Consider the following 23,318-nt stretch of genomic DNA (forward strand, 5'->3'; position numbering starts at 1 on the left):
CATTGGATAACATGACTAAAAACTGCTCAGGGCAGATGTTAGCGTTTGGAGATATTCACGCTTAGCGCGAATATCTTCAAAATTGGTAATAGGCGATAGTGATGTTAGTGACTGTTTCCAGTTGCTATCATCTTGCCACGCCCACTTTAGGATATCATTAGTGATAATTATTACTGACATGCAAAGTGGCGCACTAGATGGTTGCTATCTGCTACTAGCTGTCGCTAACTCAAAGAGCTGGCACCTCGGAACTGCCTACGTCTGGTCTCGAAAGCAGACATAGCGGCAGGACGTAGAAGTTCCAAGGGGCCAGCTCTGACGAATGTGTGACTAAGACAGCACAATTCACGCACGGACTGGACTGTATGACCCTCACAGAAACACCAGTGCAAAAATCCTCTGAATAAGGAATTAAAGGTAAAGCCAGATGAGAGCACTAGACCTCATATCTCGCCAATACTTGGCAGCGCACAGCACCCAGGATGGCCACACTTAAAAGTTCCAAAATGTGAGACCTATTGGCTATGCCAATTGCTCATTTTTGAGTGTGTGTAACTGTAGCCTGTTCAAGTATTGCTTGGTATGATGTAGTGGTTGCTTAAACTGCTGTTGCTCACACACTGAGCAGCAAGCACTCTGAAAAGATTGCCTAGTTAGAGCGGGTATAGGCCAGACCAAAACAAAATCCCCTAGCAGGACTCATTGATTTTGCAATCTCTGCAAAGTTTAGGCTAACCGTGACCCAAAAAGATATTCTCAAACCCTTGCTCAGAGACAGAGGCGATACATTACCAGGAGGCTATCTCACCTTCTCAAATTGAAAGGTTTTCTGCTGCAGAAAATTCTTAGTCTATTTCGAATTGTTCTGCCACAGGTACTCAATAGTCCTCAAGTTTTCAATGCTCCATTGAGTTGACATGCCAGTTTCTACTCTTGGCCACAAGAGTATTACTACTCATCAAGCGTCTTACAAGGAGGCAGGTCGTTATAAGTACCTTGAACACATTGTCCCTATCGAGACAAGTGTAAAACTAATAAATTCAGGAGGCAGGTGGCCTGTGATTTAGAGTGTAAGAAATGCCTCGCTGTATGGGCATCCCTAAGGTTTGGAAACCAGACCAAAGTGCACGTGAGGCGACCGTAAAAATGTATTTATATTAGAGAGTGGAACATGTACTCTTAAGTTCCAACAGTAAAAACCTGCAACTGCCACTTTCATTGTGGATAAAGCTAGTAGCCCTATGGGAGAGTAAAGAGTTGCAGGATTCTACAGCAGCACTCCTAACTTCAGACTGCGATATTGGAGGTGGGCAGAATGGTCCATTCTGGGATAGCCAGAAGTTACTTTACAGTAGTCATGAGGGAAGGAACCTGGTAGCCCACTTGCCACCAACTGTAACCTTCCTGGAGGGCATTTTCTTTGCATAGAGCACCCATACTGCGACTGGGCGAAGGACTGCCCTCCTGCACCCAGCAAAGAGGCAATGCAAGATGTGTGAACCTGGTGGCTAGGAAAGGAGTAGTGACTGTGCCCTGCTCAGAGAAAAATAGCCAAAGCAAGAAACTCCAAAAATCAGTTGGCTGACCTGTTCAGAGTACAAGGCCACAACAGCTGAAGAAGCCTGCTGGGGTAAGATGAATGCCCAAGATGTTCATATCGCTGCCAAGCAGCACCAAAGACAAGGAGCAGACGCTCAAAGTTTCACCCAAGTCTGATGGACCCAAAAGACCTGTCAAGAGTGCTGCCTGATCGCGCAGATGACAGTTGCCACCAAGGAAAGAATCTTCCTGTAAACGAAAACCAGGCAACTGGACTTCAACCAGCACTGAGGACTTTGAAGGAAGTCAACCCATGTGGCCATGATTGCTTCACCCATTTCGTTGAGGAGCTGCTGAAAGGCAGACCATGGCGCATCCAGAGTATCCTTGAGCATCTCCATTGCATAACAGTAAAGGGTGGGAGAGGGGGTTGAGAGTACAATACTGTCCTATTGCAATGCAGGTGACATGAAAGCAATTACAATCCATTTGCTGCACTCGAAACACTGGTTTCCTTAAAGAAAAATAATTATTCCAAAGCATCTGCTAGATGGACAGAGCGCATGCTGAAAACACAATGATGCATTTGGCAGAAACAATGCACCATGGGCGTTCGGTTTATGATCAGCGCTCCATAAAACATGTTCACTCTGAGCCAACGTGAACTGTCAAGTTTATCAACCCACCAATACCCCCAACAAAATTAAAGCAAGCAGTTCTCTAAAAGCTACCAGGGCAGATAGTCATCTGTGGTAGAAAAAATGAGATGGGAACATTGTACATAGTACTGAAAAACAATTGTGCATCAGTGGTTCCTTTGACTGCATCATAGTCATCAGTCGAAACAAGCTTTCCATCATGTGCACAAGGAGGCAGCAGGACAAACAAGAAAGCAGTTTTCTTTGGGCGAGCAAGCCCCCTTCCTCCTGCACACATCCATTAGAAGATTAACACAAGACCAACACACAAAACTTGCAACTGCATAAGTTGTAAGGACACTTACTTTGTTGGCTACATCCAGTGCATCATAGTCTGGAGCTAAACGCACATATGCCTTCTTCTCGCCGTCTGACCTGAAAGAAGGATCTATTACTTCCAGACACTTGGTCCTAACATTCTCAGTAAAGCATTCTGGCGTGCATCAGTGGTTCCTTTGAAATATCATCGTTATCAACATGAATTAAGTTTTCCATCATTTGCACGATTGAACAATTAAGGAGAAAAACCACAACGGTACTAGCCTACCAGCACTCCGGGAGCCTTACTCTGAAATGCATACACTGAAAACAGTCAGGACAGGTCTCATGCTCAGAACAGAAATTAAGTCTTGCTCATCAAATTTAAGATGGAGCGGATTCTGGTGGCCTTGTCATGGCAATCAATTTGAGCAATTTCTCAGTGGTTTGAGAAGTTAGCCTGGCATAGGATGTCCACTAGTTCTAGTGGGCACCTTGCACCAGTCTAATCAACCCTTATTGATGGTGGTTGTTAAAAGTCAACCTTATAGAAAGCTATCCTAATGGTAGCATGAACCAGCAGTGTTCAAGCTAAGACTTCAGTAGGCAAGTTAAGCAAGTTGTTTTACCATATATAATCCCTTGAGTACCAAATGAAAGGACATCACACAAGGTATATATCAAATATATATGTATTTAATCCAACACATCCCCTCTGCACTCTTTGAGGTCAGAGGTCAAAATACAATACAAGTCACAGTTAATATACGATCCGTTCCACAGTATATGTTATGCCATGAGGGCCTCACAAACCATAAACTAAGAAAGTGGTATAAGTACCACGCGAGTTAGAAAGCAGGCCTGGGGCATCGCTGGGGCTACACTAAACCAAAGGTTAGGAAGTAGGAGGCCCACGGGAGACGCGTGCAGTGTCCAAACACAGACTCTGGTTACCATTGACTTTCTATGGGAAATGAAGAAGTTCCAAATATGCAATTTAAGGACACTTCCGGATGGACTAGGATGGAACCCTTTTAAACTAGGACACTTCGAGAGTCACGACACACGGGAGCCCTGGAGTGCTCGTGTTACCTCACCCATGGAAGCCGGGTGCATAGGTGTCTTTTCGTGTCGGGTTTCGTCGTCGCTTTCTATGGAGAGCTGCAAAGAAGTGCTGCAGGCGACCAGAGGAAAAGTGTCCGGGAGGATCGGAGAGCTGAAGAACCTGAAAGCAGAGGGGACAGAGTCTGGGTCACTAGCCAGTGGCCAGGAAGGAACCAGGCGATGTCGGATGCTTGACGGCGAGTTTCTCTTCAGCCACGAGGTCCAGGAGGCATGGACGATGACCAGGCGCTGGATTCGAGCTGTCCCACGCAGGATGTCGAGATTGGCTCTGTGGCAGACCAGCAAGGTCTGGGGCGCTTCTCCTGTTCAGGGAAACTGGAGCAAGCCTGGAGAAACCAGGAAAGCAAGTTAAATTCAAGATGGCATCTTCAGGGGGGCTCACTAGCCAACAGGCAAGGAACCGGGAAGACGTGTCGATCTCAAATGCAAAGGCGGGGCCCACGGGACTCACGGAGTGTGGGGGCTGGGCTTTGGTGCAAATGGTGCTCGGGCTTCTCGTACCCCAATGCACAGCTTACTGAGGCTTCAGTAAAGGAGTGCAGGTAGCAAAATGCAGGATGTCCAAGATGTCCAGTCCCACTTCTCTCGTGTCCGCCACGGGTCTCAGCTTTGCTGTGGATCGGGGTCTGGGAGTTCAGTTCTTGAGTCAGTCTTCGGGTTCCGATGGGAGCCTTGAAACTGCAGACCGGCGAAGTTGCTGTTGGTGCCTGTTTGCACAGGGTGGTCACTCCTTGACCACAAGGGAGATGGCTTCCTTCTTCCAGTCAGAATGGAATGTCGAAGGTCCAAGATATGTCTTTCAAAGATTCGTCCAGGATGATCTAAAGTCCTGGGGACACAGCTCCTATACTTATACTAAGAAAGGGGGCTGCATTACCTCACATGGTCCTTTCTATGGGTGGACCTGAGAAGGGGGTGGTTACACCCCTTTCCCTTTGTCCAGTTTCGCGCCAGAGAAGGAGTGCCCCAGCAACTGGTTTGAACCGGCTATGCAAGGAGCACCTTGTGTGTCCCAGGCAGTGTCTAGAAAAGCATCTGCTGATGCAGCCCTCCCTGCCCCAATACACAAAACCCTGCCTGGGGAGGTGCTGGCACCTCCCTGGACATGGAACCTATTGTCCAGGCCTCCCCTGCCAGAGTTTCATCCAGCAGCAGGAGGTCAGACTTGTGTCTGACAGCAGCATCCATTTTGTGATGCTGATGCTGTTTAACTTTAACCGGGTAAAGCAGTAACTATATGTCTTCTCCCTCTAGAAGGGTGGAATGCTACCCCCGCTGCCAGGACTGGCCGGGGGTGGTGGGGATAGTATTCCAAAGTGTTGGACACCTTGCATGACATGTTTTGATAAAGCCAAAGTAAGCATTAACCGCGAGGATTAGAATGCACTTAAGAGTATATGGTTTGGCTATATCATAGAACAGCTATTAGGAGATGGTTCCGATAGCTGCAGAGGGGCTCAGCTCATGCTAGGGCAGCCCCTCACATAAAACCAAGCACTCTGCCTCCAGGATTGTCGAGGCCTACCATAGGAGTTGCCTATAGGTGTATATGTGATATAGTATACATATATATATATATATATATATATATATATATATATATATATATATATATCTCCAGTATTAGGGGTGTCTTTCATAGATTCACATGCTTGAATATTCCCCGTCGTCGAAGTGGGAGTCCCACGGTACATAAAATAGCAGTAAAATATGCATGTATACGTGAAAAATACTATAAATAAAAATATACATACATATAATAAAATGTAAATTTCAAAAGTACCATAGAACATAATAGGCCCATTGAAAAGCCGAAGGGAGAACTCACTTTAGTAACATACTAGTGTCATTATGTGTTGGTCCACAGTCCAGCCAATCAGGCTGTAGCCTCCTCTAGAACCTTCTCCTCAGAAGAACAAGTCCTCAGATTTTCTACCGCACGTCGTGTGAAGGGAGTCTCCCTGAGCTCTGCTCAGTTTTTCTTCAAACTCAAGCTGTTTTTCTCAAGAAAATTTCTTCTAACAAGAAATCTTTATTTAAAGCCTGCCCTTCTTGTTGTAAACTGCGCCTTTTTCATGAGGATCCACACAGTAAATGCATTTACTGTCTCTACCCAGTCCACGAAGTGAAAAACTAAGTACTGTCGCACTTTTCCACCCAAGACTGAGGGATAGAGAGGCCCGTCTCCTTCTGTGGCTACAGAGGTTGAAGACTTCAGAGCCTGTACTTTCTGAGATGGTCAGTTTGTCATCTGGCTTTTCAAAATCCTCTCAGAAGCGTGGGTCTGAGACTGAGGTTCCATCTCCTTTTCTGAAGAAAGGTAGACTGTTGGAATCCTCCAGGTTTGTCTCCCCACAGGATTCGCTTCAGGGCACGTCTACGGGACCTGGCTCTGACGTCTGCGCCCAAAGCCTCAATTTCCACATTAAAAACTGGAATTTGCTCGTCGACGCGTCCGTCAACGACTTCAGCGATGACAAAGTCGGTGACGGTAGCCTCTACGTCGACATGTTCTGCGTCAACCAGCGCGACGTCGACGATCACCTAGTCGACGATGGCCCAGGAGGTGAGACCCATCGCGTCTATTGTGAAGATCTCGTCAACGAGTGCCAAAGCAAACAGTCGACGAAGAAGTCATCGTCGACGCTCCCCTCGTCGATGACGATCAAATCGTCGCCCAAAAGCAACTCGTCGACGGGTCCTTTATCGTCGACTACTGCCTCGTCGACGACCATCATATCTTAGTCGACGACTCCGTACATCATCGTCGACGAGTAAGACTCCAATCTCAAAATCTTCGTCGACGAAGAAAAATCCTTCGATTTCAGCGCCGATTTCATCAGTGACGACGACACAGACGCCTCAGGTTGTTTCTAAGACTGCCGCATTGACGTCAACGGGCTCGTTGTCGTCTCATCAACCTTTGGCCACAGCTACCACATTTACAGTGGTGACTGCTTCCTCTTTGCGAACAGTTCCTCTAATTCAACTAAGTCCAGTGAGAAGTGGGACTCATCTTCCAGAACAATTGTTTGTCGGGTGAGGAAGAATCCGGAAATGATTCAGAGGTGGAGCAAATTTTCAATCAGGCATCTAGTCCATCTGATTTGAACATTAAATGTCAGGAGTATAGTGATGAGGGTGACGAAGTGCATAACGTCGAAGATGGGAACGATTTATTTCCAGTTGAGGACTCTGAACCACTTACTTCGGAGCCGGTTACCCAAATACCTTTGTCTTTGGTCATGAACTTGCAGCTCATGCTCTATGACTAACCGTAGATTCCCACCATCTACGCCTGCCTCTCCAGTGCTTCCACCTCCTCCTCCACAACCTCAACCACTACTTCCTCAAGCACCTGCGTCGCCAGCGGGTGCTCGTCCAGACACTGACAACGAGGATCCTGACCCTCACAACACGGGTGACAACGACAATGACGTCGATATGGATGAGTGGGATGATTACAGGGCTCACACACCCTCCACTCCGCCCACCTCGCCACTAGCATCGCCTCCAGTGGACATTGCAAATTTCCATAATTTGATGGTCCGTGCTGCGAAGCGTTTTCATCTCACAATCGAGAGACAACAAGATGACAGTGAATGTTTCTTATACGATTTTAAGGACGTATCACGCAGACAAACGCACAATACCAATCATTGACCATATTTGGCAGGAGGGCCTTAAACATCCGAATTCTGTACCTGCAGTTTTGCCCAGATTGGACAAAAAGTACAAGGCTCCTCCGTCTTCCCCTGCCTGTCTGATTTCACAACCAAAGGCCGATTCGGTTATAACTCAAGCAGCACAGAAAAGATCCCGCAATCCTGCTACACCACTCACGTCTCCTGATCAGGAAGGCCGCAAATTGGACTCTATAGGTAAAAAATGTACGACCATGGCGGCTACCACTGTGAGAGCGGCTAATACCTTAGCTATTTTGGGCCGTTACGACCGCCAGATGTGGTCCGAGATTGCCGCACTGCTTCCTCAAATACCCGATGCCGTCCGTGCAGAAGCGCAGGCCATTATTCAGGAGGGAGAGATAATTTCATCTGAAATTGATTGTGCGCTCGACATCTCCTCCACGGGTTTCCGTCAATTGGCTGGGGCTGCAGTCTTGAGGCGTCAAGGCTGGTTGAAGTCTACCACCTTCCGTCCAGAGGTACAAGCAAAGGTCCTTGACTTGCCGTACGACGGGGATTCTTTGTTTGGCAAGCACGTAGATGATGCCCTGGAGTCGATAAAGAAGGACACCGACACGGCAAAGTCCTTAGCTACCCTCCAGTATAAGAAACGGCCCTTTCGGGGGGCGCGAGGTAGAGGCGAGGGTTCCTCTACTTTGAGGATCAGGTCAATATCGTTCTTACAACACCTACAACGATAACCGACAGAGGGGTTCCTACCAATCCCAAAATCGTCAATCCTCCACGAGACCATACCAACGGAAAACAACTTAGAGGCGGCTCAAACAATAAAAAACAGTGACAGTCTCAGTTCCTTTCTCCTGCCGCCTGTGAATCTTGGAGGTCGCATCTCAAAATACTTTTGCAAATGGTCCGAAATCACCTCCGACCAATGGGTCTTAGACGTTATCTCCAACGGACATACCCTGGAGTTCACAAAATTCCCTCCCACCCGTCCACCTTCGGGGTCACCCTCACCCCACCTCAAAGAACTTTTGGCCCAGGTGAAATTGATGATCAAAAAAGGAGCCATCGAGGTCGTGCCGCAAGGTCAACGCGGCAAGGGGTTTTATTCCCGATTTTTCTTAGTCAGGAAAAAGTCGGGGGAATGGCGTCCAATTTTATATTTACAGGCCCCGAACAAATTTATCATTTCGAAAACTTTTCAGATGTTAACTCCGCTTCAAATTCTGAATTCTCAATCCAGGGGAATTCTTTTCAACGATCGACCTCCAAGACGCATATTTCCATGTGCCAATTCACCCCAGACACAGGAAGTATTTATGCTTCACAGTCGGACAGCAACACTTCCAATTCAAAGTCTTACCATTCGGCCTTCGATCAGCACCGAGGGACTTTACCAAGATCTTAGCCCCGGTAGCTGCCTTCCTGCGTCTCCAAGGTGTCCAATTGTACCCATACCTGGACGACTGCCTCATCAAGGCCAAAACTTTTCACCTAACGGAGCAGCACACTCAAGTTTGTGTCTCCCTCTTCCAAACCTTGGGGCTTTCAATCAATTGTCAGAAGTCACACTTTCATCCGTCGCAAAGGCGAGATTTTCTCGGAGCCTCGCTAGATTCTCGGCAGGGGAAAGTGTTTGTTTCCCAGGAAAGACAGGACCGCATGGTAAAGATGGTGCAGTTCCTAAAATCAAAACTGTACGTTTGTCCTAATGTTCAAATCATTCCTTGGCATGGCTTCCTCGTGCATCCAACTTATCCCCAATTGCAGATTGCACAGGAGGGCTCTACAGGAGGAATTGGACAAGCAGTGGAAACAGGTGTTGGGGTCATTCGAGGACAAGGTCCTTCTAACGCCTCGCATCAAGAAAGCGCTGGAGTGGTGGGCTCACCCTCCAAACGTATCTGCGGGCCGTTCATTCCAAGACGAACCTCCAACTCTGACGCTTACAACAGACGCGTCTCTCGAGGGATGGGGAGCGCATCTCGACGGCATGTCTGTGAAAGGAAAGTGGACAACGACCCAACGTACTTGGCACATCAATCGCCTGAACTCTTGGCGATTTTCTTAGCCCTAAAGTCCTTCCAGAGGTTAGTGCAGGGACACACTTTGCTGGTGAGGACAGACAACACCACCAGCATGCACTACCTCAACAAGCAGGGCGGCACGAGGTCTCTCCTACTTTCACAACTGGCACAAGAAATATGGGATTGGGCGATTCAACGTCAAATTCATCTCACAGCCATTCATGTGCCGGGTGTGGCCAATGTTCTGGCGGACTCACTCAGCCGGGCGTCGGACAATCACGAGTGGGAACTCAACCAACCGTCGAGTTCATCTTCCGGAGGTGGGGCCAGCCGCAGATGGATCTTTTCGCGACTGCTGCCAACAGGAAATGCCAACGCTTTGCAAGTCGGCATCCCCACAGAGAGTCGAGCGGAAATGCATTTTCGATCAATTGGTCTAACGACTTCATCTATGCTTTCCCTCCACTTCCTCTGATCCCTCGCCTGTTACACAGGATGAGGTTCCAACCTTGCCACATCATCCTGATTGCACCCAAATGGCCGTCATGTTTCCTCTTCTCGCAGTCCGACCAGTTACCGCTTCATCCTCTACCTCACCTCCTCACGATGAAGCAGGGACAAATCTGTCACACGGATCCAGCATACCTCCAACTCCATGCCTGGAACCAGAGTACAATGAATTTGCACGTTTAAATATCGGAGGACTGCAGGGAGGTGTTAGCGCGTGCTCGCGCTCCATCCACCATAAACTATAAAAACCTACCAATTAAAATGGAAGCTTTTCTGTGTCTGATGCCGCACTATAGATTTGGACTCCATGACTGCAAAACCTGAACAGATTTTACCTTTCTTTTTATCCCTGGCGAGATCAGGACTGTCACACTCAACTCTTAAAGTGTTCCTGGCGGCGATTTCCCGCTTCCGCCATGATGGTTCCACATCTCTATGTTCCTCGAGAATCATTAAGCAATTTTACAAGGGCGTTTTAGGATGTTTCCACCTATCCGTCCCCCGCCACCTGCTTGGCGCTTAAATTTGGTCTTGTCTCAACTTCTTCTACCTCTATTTGAGCCTATCCACTCTGCAAGTCTAAAATTTCTCACATGGAAAGTTGCACTCTTGCTCGCCTAGACATCCTCGAGACGTGTCAGTGACATCCAGGCGTTAACCATACAGCCTCCTTTCCTGCAATTCTCCAATGAGGCTGTGACATTGCGAACTAATCCTAAGTTCATCCCGAAGGTTCCCAGTGACTTTCATCTCAACGAACCTGTAATTCTGAAGACTTTCTTTCCGGCTCCGCAAACTCCAGCTGAGCGGTCATTGCATTCATTAGATGTGAAACGTTGTCTCAAATTCTACATTCAACGAACTGCAACTGTCAGAAAGTCAGATCAATTGTTTGTGGCGTATGGCCCAATTTGCAAAGGACAACCTGTTACCAAACAGACCATAACCAGGTGGATATCCTCTACCATATCCTTTTGCCACCAACGGGCTGGGAAGCCCCTTCCTGCTCCAGTTCGTGCTCATTCAACTAGAGCGGTGTCTACTTCGGCTGCCCTTTTTGCGGGGGTACCCCTAAGACAAATCTACAGGGCTGCTACTTGGTCGAGCAGCCATACTTTCACGAAACACTACTGCCTGCAATCAACAGACGCCACGGATGCGGCAGTAGGTCAAGCGGTGCTGCGGAATCTTTTCCATTAAAGGTGAGCCTCTGTTGCTACCCGCCTCCAGTCATAAAGGTTTTCTTTTTCTAATAATATTTTGGTATTTATTGCATATTGACCGATAGGTTTACCTTACTTGCTTTGGTATATCACCTTTATGACTTATGTGATGATTTACTGCTTTCTACTCTTATTCAAGCATGTGAATCTATGAGAGACACCCCTAATACTGGAGAAGAACAAAAGTTACTTACCTGTAAACTGTGGTTCTCCAGTATGGGTGTCTTTCATAGATTCACATGCGACCCTCCTATCCTCCCCTCAGAGGCGCTCTTCTCCTCAGCCACTTTTACTTACTTTGTGCTTCGAAAATCTGAGGACTTGGGCTTCTGAGGAGAAGGTTCTAGAGGAGGCTACAGCCTGATTGGCTGGAATGTGGACCAACACATAATGACACTAGTATGTTACTAAAGTGAGTTCTCCCTTAGGCTTTTCAATGGGCCTATTATGTTCTATGGTACTTTTGAAATGTACATATTATATTATATTTATGTATATTTTTATTTATAGTATTTTTCATGTATACATGCATATTTTACTGCTATTTTATGTACCGTGGGACTCCCACTTCGACGACGGAGAATATTCAAGCATGTGAATCTATGAAAGACACCAATACTGGAGAACCACAGTTTACAGGTAAGTAACTTTTGTTCATATATAGGTATACTATATCTAAGTACGGGGTGATTACACCACCTTACCCAGGCTGTGTGAACAGACCTGTGGTATCAATTTGGAAGGCAAACCAGGGGTGGCACAATACATGCTGCAGCCCCTGGTAGGCCTATGGTGCACCTATGCCCTGGGTACCTAGGGAACACTATACAGGGGCTCACAAGGGTGACCCAGTAATCAATCTGGTATGTACCTAAAGTACATAGTATCAATTTAGAGAAACAGCTGGGCTGTGTGTCTGATTAGCAGGCCCACAGCCATACTAAAGTCGAAAAACCAGAGAATCACAGCAAAAAGTAGGGGTGACCATAGGAAGCAGACCCTACTCTCCTACAAGTGGTTCTTAGGGTTTAAAGTCAAAAGGTAATCTTGTGAAGGCAGAACTGCATAAGTAGTGGGAAAGTACTTTTAACTGGATTGACACTAGCGTGGCAGACATGGGGAGCAACTGAGCTGGATATAAACAAAGCCAGACAACACATGGCATTTGTGCAAATTCACAGTGGTTTCAGCAACTAACTGTTCCCACCCTGAACTAGCCATCAGCTTTGGAGTAAAAAGTTTGGGGTCACACGAGGACTGATTTTACTAACAAATAGGATACAGTACGGGGACAATAGCGAAGACTTCAATATTGTTACTCGATGCAATCATTACCCTCACAGGAGGAAGGGACCATATGTGAAACCAATGCTCGAAATGCTTTTGAAAAACAGTTAAAATGTCAGGTTCGTGGAACCCCCTTAAGACGAGCAGCAGATTGGTTACGAAACAGTTATAAAAAAAAGTCTGTTCATCGACCCCTTCTCTGTACACCCAGGCCCTCTTCCCAAAAGTCTAAACAAAACAAGTAAAACACCAAATAAATGCTCTAAAACGAGAATGTTGTCAGACACTTGCTAAACTAAACCATACCTGATCAGGGTGTTGACCTTGGCAACATCCATATCATAAAGCTACTTTACAGCCTGTTCGATCTGGTGCTGGTTAGCCTTGACATCCACAATGAAGACAAGCGTGTTATCTTCAATCTTCTTCATGGCAGACTCCGTGGTAAGAGGGAATTTAATAATCGCATAATGGTCAAGTCTGGGATGACAGGAGGAGCAAGAGAAAAGAAATTCCAGTAAGTTATTTTACCACCCCAGTTATACCCAATCACATGATCTGACAAACATTTTGGGCGTGGAAACTTCCAGTAGGTGATAGTTAAACATTCGGTGGGTGCATCAGTAAAAAAACTGTAATCACAAATGTTCAGGCTTTGATCGCTATGAAACATCATTTGCAACCCAACATATTCCACGTGGCTATGGGGCAATGTGAAAACCCACAGAAGTTGAACACCAACGCATTAAATGTCAGGATTGTGAGAAGGATTTTCATTTGAAAACAGTTTCACTACTAGTCCTATAAAGAAAAGATTCATCAAGTGTCAAAATCGTAGACGACATACTTGTTCCTACGAGGAGCACTCTTCCTGGGATACTTCGGTTGACTCCTTAACCTCAAGGTCCTCGGCCTCCTGTAAGTGGGGGCTGTCCTAATTTTCTTCTCCTTGTGACTGTGAACCCCCTTAAGAACAGCCTTTTCAGCTTTCAAAGCCTTCAGTTTTAACAGGGACAGCTAGGAAGAAGACAGTCTCAGTTAAGCAAACAAAAATTACATTACAAACAGAACAGATAAAACAAGTAAGTTGAAATTCATAAAGACGAACGTGCTAAGCAGCCAAGTTCAGAACCCCGCTTGAGATAATTACTTGAGCTTCACTTCAACAGTATTCCCTTTACAAACTGTCGTTTTGGAATTGGAAGCAAGGCTCGTAAGAACACTACAGTGGTGGGCAGCACTTGTTTCCCTGTAACCAAAGCATGCACATATGTACCTTTTTCCAGGTAATCTGCCGAGCTACTAAACTAGGTAATATATACAAATCGTAGTCATCGGGTAGTTCACCTTCATGCGTGTTTGCAGTATCATACATGATCACCAAACTGCTGCTAAGATGTTCACACCTGTTACTGCACGAGCCCCTCTGAGGAGGTGGACTGGCTGCCATGGTATCGAACTGAGCCCAGGGGTCAGCCACACAAGAGCCATCCTCCTTGACCATGTGCTCCATCACCAGAGCGAAATGAAATATCCACACACATGCAGGAAGAACAGGCAGTAAAACCGTTTACACTTAAAAGTCAATCATAAAATCTAACAAAAAAAACTATGTGGGTTTATGCCGGCCACATTCCCCGGGGCACTAGCACTCTCGTGGTGGCTCCAGGATTGGAGTTTCTTGCCTCAGTGTACAGTAATCCCTCTTCCCAATAAGCTCTGTGGGTACCACTGACATCTCCCTTTGCTTCTGAAACAGCTCGCTGCCTCAGGCTTTCAAGAGTGGGACAGTCTTGCAGACCCTGGCACAGCTCTTCCCTAGAGGCCTAAGAGTTCAACCTGGTAAGGGTCAAGCTCTATAGGCTCAGTTCCCTCTGGGGTGTCCAAGTCCTCTCCCTGAGGAGAGGGGTCCGGATGTGTTTGCTGTACAGAAGCTGGTCCCCCAGTCTTCTTACCTTTTCTCTTGGTGGGTTGGGCCATACTTTCAGGCTCCAACTCTTTTTCACCCTGCCTTATGCTCAGTGCTCTTGTTTTTACACACACCAATTCAGGGATATCCAGCATTGCTGCATGGGGTTTTAATTCAAGCTGAGGTTTCCAGGTCATTTCAGGCCAGTAACCCCCCCCCCCCCCCACCTCCCCACCTCCCCCCAAGTCTAATGTCACCATAGCCATTGCAGGATTAGTGGTAATGTGGAAAAGTAAATTTTGCCATGTTCTGTGTCCCTACGTATCATCCATCATATGTTATGTGTGCATGACCAATATGCATATGTTATTCCCCATGTCTGATTAATGACGCAATTACAGTTGTGTCCACCTCTAGTATGCCAGTTTCCAGTCCTCGTGAATACTACGAATATCAGGCCTATGTAAAGCTACGTTGCCACGTTTCTCAGTGTGCACGTTATTCCATTATAAAGTCCCCGTTTCCAGGCCTCAACAGGGCCCGGACATCAGATTCAGCTCCTGTCTCCTGAAGCCTCGCTGAGGAGCGATACAGCCCCCACCTGTATCCTCGACCCTTCACTTACTTCCTGCCTCGCAGTGCCCGGTGCAGCTTGGCTCTGCCTACGAGTCTGCCAAGACTATGTTATGATTCCAGCTATCAGTTTAGTCCTCCTTCTCTGCATTCCTAAGCTACTGAACTCCATCAATAGTTTCCGTCATTGTCTAGCCTATTCGGCTCCATGTAAGAGAAATACTGGATTTAATGGTTATTTAATATTCTTCATCACGTACTACATGTAGAATAAATGCATGCTCTAGCCTTAGAGTCAGTTAGCTTCTCCCCTCATGATTTCTAGTTTATATCAACATGTTCCCTAAACATCAGATACTAGATAGGGTTTAGGTACATGTCGCTCCGACCCTCCAGACTTTAGTCTCTGCTCCTAGCACAGAGTTCATAGCCCCCAGCTTCTCCTAGTAACACGTCATTGTCAGTTTGCGCGCACCATTAGGTTAGAGGTCCCGGCTCCTTAGGTAGCCCCCTCCAATGTTTCCGCCCATTTCATGACATATTCTATTACGTTTGCATCACATGTCTATGTATACGCCCTGTTACACCTCCTTTGTACCGTTATCTTTCGCGACTGCTACACGTCACACCTACTGCTCCACCCACTGCTACGCCCATTGCAATGTAATGCTATGTGTTTGCGTTATGTATATATGCTCATGTAATGTTATTAAAATGTTAGAGCTAGCCATTCCAGATCCTGTCCCCGGCAGCTGCCGGGCCATGCTAGTCCTTGCCATTCTGTTCCTATGCAGGTTGTCCTGTCCCTGTCCTTTATGCTGTAATAAACCTGCAAAAAAAAAACTCCCACTACCTCGAATCTTGACTCTTATTTTATTGAGCTATCTGTTATTCATTCATTCAAAAATAGATCCGGTATTATTTATTTATATACCACATAATGGCGCCCGAATAGGGACTTGCCCTTTCCCCACGCGTCGGTGAAGCCACGCCGACCCCCTGACCCTCTGCAGCCGTGACGGAACCATACCGTTCACCGGCAGATATTCCCGACCAGAGCCCAAGCCAAGAGTCCAAGGTCCGAGGTATCTGGAGGCCCACACGTAACTGAAGTCCGAAGTTCGTCAACGTCGTCGTAGCAGTCCAGTCCAGTCCGAGGCTTTCCGTTCTTGCTGCCCGGTGAGTACCATTACTGGGGTAGTATCTAGACAGGGTCAATCTAAATTGACTCTGGTCCGTGGGTTGGTGGTACCCAGACTCACAAACGAAGTGTTCACCTAGGTGGATACGGGTCTTGATGCGTCCCTTTATGGGACCGGTATGTTCCGTACTGTTTCAGCAGTGCATCCAGTAACTCTAGTCTGTTCCGTTCTCGAGAAATTCTTGTGTTTCTGTTCTCAGTATTCCAGGTAATATTCCGTCCGAACTGTTATGTTATGATGTTGTTCAATGTATTTCCAATGTCGTGGTATGCCTGAATTGTTCTCCCAATTGTTATTGTTCCTCGTGTATTGTATTGTGTTCCGATTCAAGTTTACAATGTCTCTCTTTTCGAGATTACGTCAGCTAAAAACTAGAAAAGGTTTGTTAGAAGAAGCAGTTCCTGTTCCGCCGAGGGACAGTCCAGGTCATTTTATGTATCAGAAACATGGCATAAGCGCCATATTGTATCTAGATTTATGGGTAGAGTATACCAAACAGTTAGAAGAAAAGTATAGATGGCCCGTATCGGGTACATGGGATGCCGAATGCATCATGCGAGTAGAAGAAGCATTATGGAAAAAGAAAGCCAGACAGTCACAGAAAGATGCCATCGAGTTATGGCGCAAAGAAGCTCATAAAAGAACTGAAAAAGAAATCAGAAAGTCAGAACTAAGTAGAGAATCCCAAGAACGAGCCCAAGAAAAAGAACTAATCGAGATAGGTGAACAAGTCAAAACTGAACAGAGAGACAGACAGAGGCATGCCCTTATTAAGGGTATGTATCCTCTTCTTGCCGAAGGCTTGCCAAAAGCGACCCCAGAGGCATCCAGTAATTTCCCGCCACCATTAGTTCCGACCAAGCTACGTCACAAACAGACCGCAGCTGATATTTTTATTTCGTCCTATTTGGACGACACAGTCCCAGAATATGCAAATCCTGTTCGCGCTCCGCCAGTTCCTGTAAAGCAGGCACTTCCCGCTTCTCCAGACACCGGAGTACCTGTTACGGTACCCCCGGTCCAGCCCGCCATACAAGTCCAGCCTACATTTCCATTTCCCACTCTGCCAGGACGAAGAGCCTCAGTAGACGACTCTAGTTTAGGGGCCGCAGGGGGAGGTCCTCCTCAAACCCCGCCGCCACACAAGCGTTTAACGTTAGCCGAATTACATGCACAAGCGTCACAGCGTACGCCTAGACATCAGACTGTAGCAGAAATAAGAAAATCCCTTGCCGAATGCTGCTATGATCCAGTCCCAGGCGAGGATAATATGGTTTTATATTCATTCCGCGTAAGAAAGGTGGCCGAGTATCTAGTCACCTTACCGAATATGAAAGAAGATCTAGACAGAATATATCGTTTCATCCGTACAGGGGATGATCCAGAAAGTATTTGCGAGGCCATGTCTCAAAGGAAAGCCGAGATCCAGCTCATGATATTAAAGTTTCTGATAAATTGTCTAATAAGAGAACAAGATTACCCGTCTAAAGATCCTGCCGAAATGAAAATCCTGACAAGGTGGAGTGATAATATAGCCGAGGGTAAGCACAAGACCGTCGGTGCTATGGAGAGTATGTACAAGAAAATCCGTAGGGAAATAATAAAGATACACGAACAACGTAAAGCAGCACAAGTAAGCGAGAAAGAAAGTATCTCTGATACTGAAGAGGTAGAGGACGAGAATCCCGCCAGAATAGCGTATGTAGGAAAATCTAGATTTCCAGATCGCCATTTACGCCTAGAACACAAGTCTATTTTTCATCATCTAGCACCAGAACAAGGTTCTCTAGAACAAGTATTTCAAGCTACCGATCACATTCTGAAATCACGAATCGGTTATAGTGAGTTAAGTACCATGCATGAACAGGAACTAGCCCGATCAGCAGTCCGATGGATTACTGATTCTACCACTTTTCCAGACGAAATAGTGGCACAAATGTTTCTGAAAATGCCCCCAGCCGAGCAACGACTGGTGGGTACGTATATGATTCAGCACCTCATTACTTTGTATGAGGGCCAACACTCTGATCCAGGCCCGTTACATGATATCCTGAACGAGTTACTCCAGTATAGATGGAAAGGTCTAGGTACCGATTTAATTAGTGTCATTCTAGAACAGCGTCACAAATATAGAACGTTTCTGAACCCGCATTTTGTTCATGCCTCACCCCCAGAAAGTAAATCATTCTACATAGACAGACAGAATCCATTACGAGAAGTCCACCCAGTTAAAGGAACGGGTGGCGAAATGCAGCGAGTGTTTGTATACACTTCAATAACAAAGATGGAACTCCTCGAGATGAAGAAATTAATTCCCTGTCATGACAAAGATCCAGCAGGGTTCCATAGAGAATTAAAAGACATGCTCCGTATGGGAGAATACACGTACCCGGATATAATTAAGATGTTAAAGGTCCTGTTGCCCGCAGGGGTGTATGAAAAGCTAAAGGAAAAAGAATGGGAGGTGGGAGAGAAAAAGATCGATTGGGCAGTTCTAGAAGCTGAAGACAAGGCACGAGTACCAGGTACCGGTCTTGGAGATAAATGTAAAGAATTACCAGAATTATTAATACAAGTTTTACCTAGATTATTAACAACTAGAAAAGAAGACTGGGATGCAATCTCAGCCTGTAAACAGAAACAAGATGAAGATATTAGTGATTTTTATTCTAGATTTGAAAAATGTTTCAGTATCAACAGTGGTCTCAAGACAAGTAGTGAGTCATACCCTCACCTTTTCGTTACTAAATTAGTCGAGAATTCAAGTCCATCAATTAAAAACCGAGTTCTGAAAGTCGAAAGCACCTGGCAAGCCAATACTCCGTCCCAGATGCTCCAGATGCTCCAGTACCACCAGAATAGAATCAGAGAAGAGCAAGAACACGAAAGAAAACGTATGAAAGACACGAAAATGAAAGTACTAGTTGCACAATCTGTTCCTCAAGACAGTCAGAAGAGGGGTCCGAATCAAGCCAGTCATCCTGCAGCTCCCGTTAAAGGGAACTGCAATTATTGTAAACAGCCAGGTCATTTTATAAATGAGTGTGCAGTTCTGAAACACAACATAGCTACTGGTAAGACAAAAGAAAGACCACGTCCGCCTAGACAAGAACAAGTTTCACAGACTCCTCAGTCACAGAATGCACCACAGACAGTTACAGTACCGCAGCCTATCGCTGCAACACAGCACGTTACATCGCAGATGTACCAGTATGCACAGTCTGAGTATCCAGAGTACCAGCCATATTCATGAAACAGCCTAGAGAGGGAGGTAGGCTTGCCTCTCATCGAGATACCTGTAGATCAAGAAGGTCCCTATGTTCACAGTCAAGTATTAGGGAAAGACAGAAAGTTTTTGATTGATACAGGGGCAAGTAGGACCACAATTAGTCATGCCGAAGTTCCAGGGGCTCCACTCTCAGGCTCAAGAAATGTTTCCCTTGGATTTTCAGGAAAACCTATCATAAATGAGATCTCAAAGCCAGTTACTTTAGAAGTAGGTCCATTGTCCCGTACTACTGATCTGTTACTTACTAAGTCATGTCCAGAAAACCTATTAGGCATTAAAACACTGAAAGAATTAGGTGCAGTCATATGCTGTTCCCCAGAGGGAATACGTCTGTTCCTACGTGACTTTAAGGGTCACTATGTATTACGAGATTTTGATCCAAGACTGTCTAATGTTCCGCAGCACTTATGGGCGCAAGGTCCAACTGATGTAGGTTACATGCAAATCACACCCTATCGTGTGACTCTCAAGCCAGGTGTAGTGTTACCACGAATCAGACAGTACAGATTGCCACCTGAGGCTGTAGCAGCCTTATCCAAAATTATTGACGAGCTCATGGCTCAAGGAGTAGTTGTAGAAACTGACTCCAACGTATGTAATTCTCCGATCATTCCAGTCATGAAACGTACTGATCCAAATGCACCCCCAGTATATCGATTAGTGATTGACCTACGAGAGCTTAACAAATGTATTATTCCACAGTACCCAGTTGTCCCAGACATCTCTTCCCTATTGACAGCCATTGATTCCGAAGCCACGTTCTTCACTGTCATAGACCTCAAGAACGCATTTTTTAGTGTTCCAATTCATCCAGACAGCCAGTTTCTTTTCGGATTTTGTTTAAATGGAAGGAGCTATATGTTTACACGCGCTCCTCAAGGTTTCACAGAAAGTCCTAGTATTTACAGTCAAGCACTCAAGAGACAACTAGATAACATTCACATGCCAACTGACACTGCCCTGCTCCAGTATGTCGATGATCTATTGATCACAGCCCGTTCTGAACGTGATTGCGAGCGAGCGTCACTGACGGTTCTGTACTTCCTAGCCGAGATGGGGCACAAGGTGTCCCCTTCGAAGCTTCAATTCTGTGTCCAGCAAGTGGTATACTTAGGACACTTACTGTCCAAGAGGGGTAGGCAGTTGACACCAGACCGTATCCAGTTAATAGCGAGTCTTCCCCAGCCCAGGACCCAGAAGGAGGTACGTGCCTTTATCGGCCTTACTTCTTATTGTAGACAATGGATTCCCCAGTATGCATTTCTAGCCAAGCCACTGATACAGTTAACGACACAGGAGGCAGCCGTATCGACTGTTCTCCCTTGGACATCTGAACATACACTTAGTTTCAACGAGTTAAAGAAAGCCCTATGCCAAGCTCCAGTTCTAGCTACACCGAACTACAGTAAGCCTTTTACACTTTTTGTCACTGAACGTGAAGGTACAGCATTATCTGTTCTCACACAAGATCAAGCAGGACAATACAAGCCCTGTGCTTATTTTTCGAGCACATTAGATCCAGTCGCCCAGGCTTTACCTGCCTGCCTCAAGTCAGTTGCAGCCACAGCCCTAGCTATCAGACAAAGTGATTCCATAGTCTTAGGACATACCCTGACAGTACAAGTTCCACACTCCGTGGAAGTTCTTTTAAACCGAACACAAACACAGCACTTGACAATTGCACGTCTAACAGGTTATGAATTGACACTGTTTCAGCCATACATAGAAATCAGACGCTGCAACGTCCTGAATCCTGCTACACTGTTACCATCAGTTAATCCAAATTCTGCCACACACGACTGTGTGGAAGTAGTCAACATTACGACAAAACCAAGACAAGACCTGACAGACATTCCATTACCAGATCCCGACCTGACACTTTATGTGGATGGTTCATGTATGAGAACTAGTACAGGAGATTTAGTTGCCGCGTATGCAGTGACTACTGACACTGAGGTTATTGAAACACACCGCATTGACACTCTGTCCGCTCAAGCAGCAGAGCTAGTTGCTCTGACACAAGCCTGCATACACGCCAAGAACCTGAAAGTTAATGTTTACACAGATTCACGCTACGCATTTGGAGTCGTTCACGACTTTGGAGTGCTCTGGCAGGAGAGAGGTTTCATGACTTCTCATGGAACCAAGATTCAGCATGGTCTCCTTATTCAAGCTCTGTTAGACGCCATACATTTACCGACCTCCATTGCTATTATGAAATGCAAAGCACATACGAAAGTTACTGACATTATTTCCCAAGGTAATGATCTAGCAGATCGCACAGCTAAGCTTACAGCCCAGACTCCAGACATTCCAGTTAACAAGACACATACTCCAGATCTGACTACATGTATGACAGTTAAGGACCCTACACAAGATGTCATAGATATCCAGTCACATGCTACTCCCGATGAAATCAAGAAATGGTCCGAACAAGGAGGGGTCCAGACAGATCAAGGATGGTTAACAAAGGGTAGAGCCGCATGGTTTCTCCCCGACTCTATGGTTCAAGTCATTATTAATACCGCACATAGTCCAGCACATTTAGGAGAAAAAGCAATGTTAGACAGTATCCAGAACATTTGGTTCAACAAGCATTTACGAGCTGCAGCCAAGCAGAAAGTCCGTACCTGTATGATATGTTGTCAGTTTAATCCAGGTAAAAGTGTCCCGGTGGAACAAGGTGGATTCCAGCCCCCTGACCACCCTTTTGAAGTCCTCCAGATGGATTATATTCAGATGGAGCGATGTCGAGGTTTCAAGTATGTCCTTGTAGTTGTATGCGCTTTGTCCAGATGGACAGAAGCATATCCAGTTCCAGATTACACAGCCGCGACCACTGCCAAGCAGTTGGTTCGTGAGTTTTTCCCTCGATATGGACTCCCCAGAGTCGTATATTCTGATAACGGTCAGCCATTCTCATCTGAGTTGATGAAGCACGTTTCCCTGTTGTTAGGGTACCAGTGGAAGTTTCATTGTGTACGCCATCCTGAAGCAGCCGGTCTAGTCGAGAGACATAATCAGACTCTGAAAATTCGGATTGCCAAAGTATGCAAAGAAAAAGGTGTGGACTGGCTAGTAGCTCTGCCAGTCGCTTTATTTTACATGCGCATGGTCGCACATTCCAGATCAGGTCTGTCCCCGTATGAGGTCGTATTCGGCCGCCCCCCTAACATGTGGGGTACTCCTAGACCCCGAAGTATTACTGATGTTTCATGTAATATGCTGACAGATTACCTAGCTTCCTTGATGTCTGCCCTCAACTCATGTCGTTCACAGGTTGCTGCCGCATTTCCAGACAATACCGAGGTGGCACCGCACGAAATCGTTCCAGGTTCGATGGTGATGGTCCGAAACTTTGACAGATCAAGTCCGCTGGAGCCTCGATGGAAAGAGCCCCGTCAGGTCCTCCTCACCACCCGTACAGCCGTGAAGTTGGAAGGACGCAAGGGATGGATACACCTTTCTCATGTTAAACTTTTTAACGGACTGAAACCCGCCTTAAAGAACATTTCCCAGGATATCAAGACCTGCCAAAATATTGTTTTAAAGGACTGTCCCGCAAAAGACATTGCTACAACCCCTCCCCTGTTAGAGAAAACTCCGCAGCAGGAGTATAAGCAAAAACTCCGGTCTAGTAAAATAAGTCAGTCAGTTTGATTGTCTAAGTCCTCCCCTAGGTGAAACGGTTAGACTGTTTCTGACATGTATAAAATAGACCCCCATAGTGAGAGAGTTAGTCAAAACTCAATTCAATGTATCGTTTTTCTAAGTTTCATATTATTCATCAGCATAATGATTTCCTGCACCAGTTACGCATTTTTCCTGTATTTTCCAGTTCCTCATGTAAATAAGCCTTCTAATGTTACAGAAGAGCACACGTTTAGTGATCTGCCTCCTCACGAATATTCCTACCGCCTCGCTATGCGTAATAACTCATTTATCCGTATGTTACATTACTCACACCAGACCAGCAATGCCACTAACTGTTGGGTGTGTGGTCGACTCCCCCCTTTCCAGACACCGAA

The 23,318-nt window shown here is 46.1% G+C and overlaps 1 protein-coding gene, 3 non-coding genes and 1 pseudogene across 9 annotated transcripts in view; all 5 read right to left on the bottom strand.

Moving 5' to 3' along the window:
• The window catches only part of LOC144822489 (large ribosomal subunit protein uL23-like), a 150,558-nt gene that overhangs the window by 42,217 nt on the left and 85,023 nt on the right, over nucleotides 1-23,318 (bottom strand). For 3 of the 6 annotated variants that reach the window (XM_078680101.1, XM_078680102.1, XM_078680099.1), the window contains 3 exons: nucleotides 13,165-13,334; nucleotides 12,624-12,797; nucleotides 2,543-2,612 (listed from right to left, as the gene is read on the bottom strand). The exons of 2 other annotated variants lie outside the window; for them this stretch is intronic. In XM_078680101.1, the coding sequence (XP_078536227.1) occupies nucleotides 12,665-12,797; nucleotides 13,165-13,334 (303 nt within the window). In that variant the 3' untranslated portion in view covers nucleotides 2,543-2,612; nucleotides 12,624-12,664. The remainder of the gene's footprint in view (nucleotides 1-2,542; nucleotides 2,613-12,623; nucleotides 12,798-13,164; nucleotides 13,335-23,318) is intronic. One more of the 6 variants, XM_078680100.1, reaches the window with a different exon arrangement.
• LOC144825803 (small nucleolar RNA SNORD42) lies at nucleotides 2,340-2,405 on the bottom strand. The gene has a single exon (XR_013609581.1). It is a non-coding gene; the product is annotated as a small nucleolar RNA SNORD42 (small nucleolar RNA).
• LOC144825796 (small nucleolar RNA SNORD42) lies at nucleotides 2,676-2,741 on the bottom strand. Its single transcript, XR_013609577.1, has one exon. It is a non-coding gene; the product is annotated as a small nucleolar RNA SNORD42 (small nucleolar RNA).
• On the bottom strand, nucleotides 12,932-13,000 carry LOC144825821 (small nucleolar RNA Z17). Its single transcript, XR_013609597.1, has one exon. It is a non-coding gene; the product is annotated as a small nucleolar RNA Z17 (small nucleolar RNA).
• On the bottom strand, nucleotides 13,671-13,821 carry LOC144825867 (small Cajal body-specific RNA 16; annotated as a pseudogene).

This window comes from Lissotriton helveticus, chromosome 3_1 (assembly GCF_964261635.1).
Source record: "Lissotriton helveticus chromosome 3_1, aLisHel1.1, whole genome shotgun sequence".
Taxonomy (NCBI): domain Eukaryota; kingdom Metazoa; phylum Chordata; class Amphibia; order Caudata; family Salamandridae; genus Lissotriton; species Lissotriton helveticus.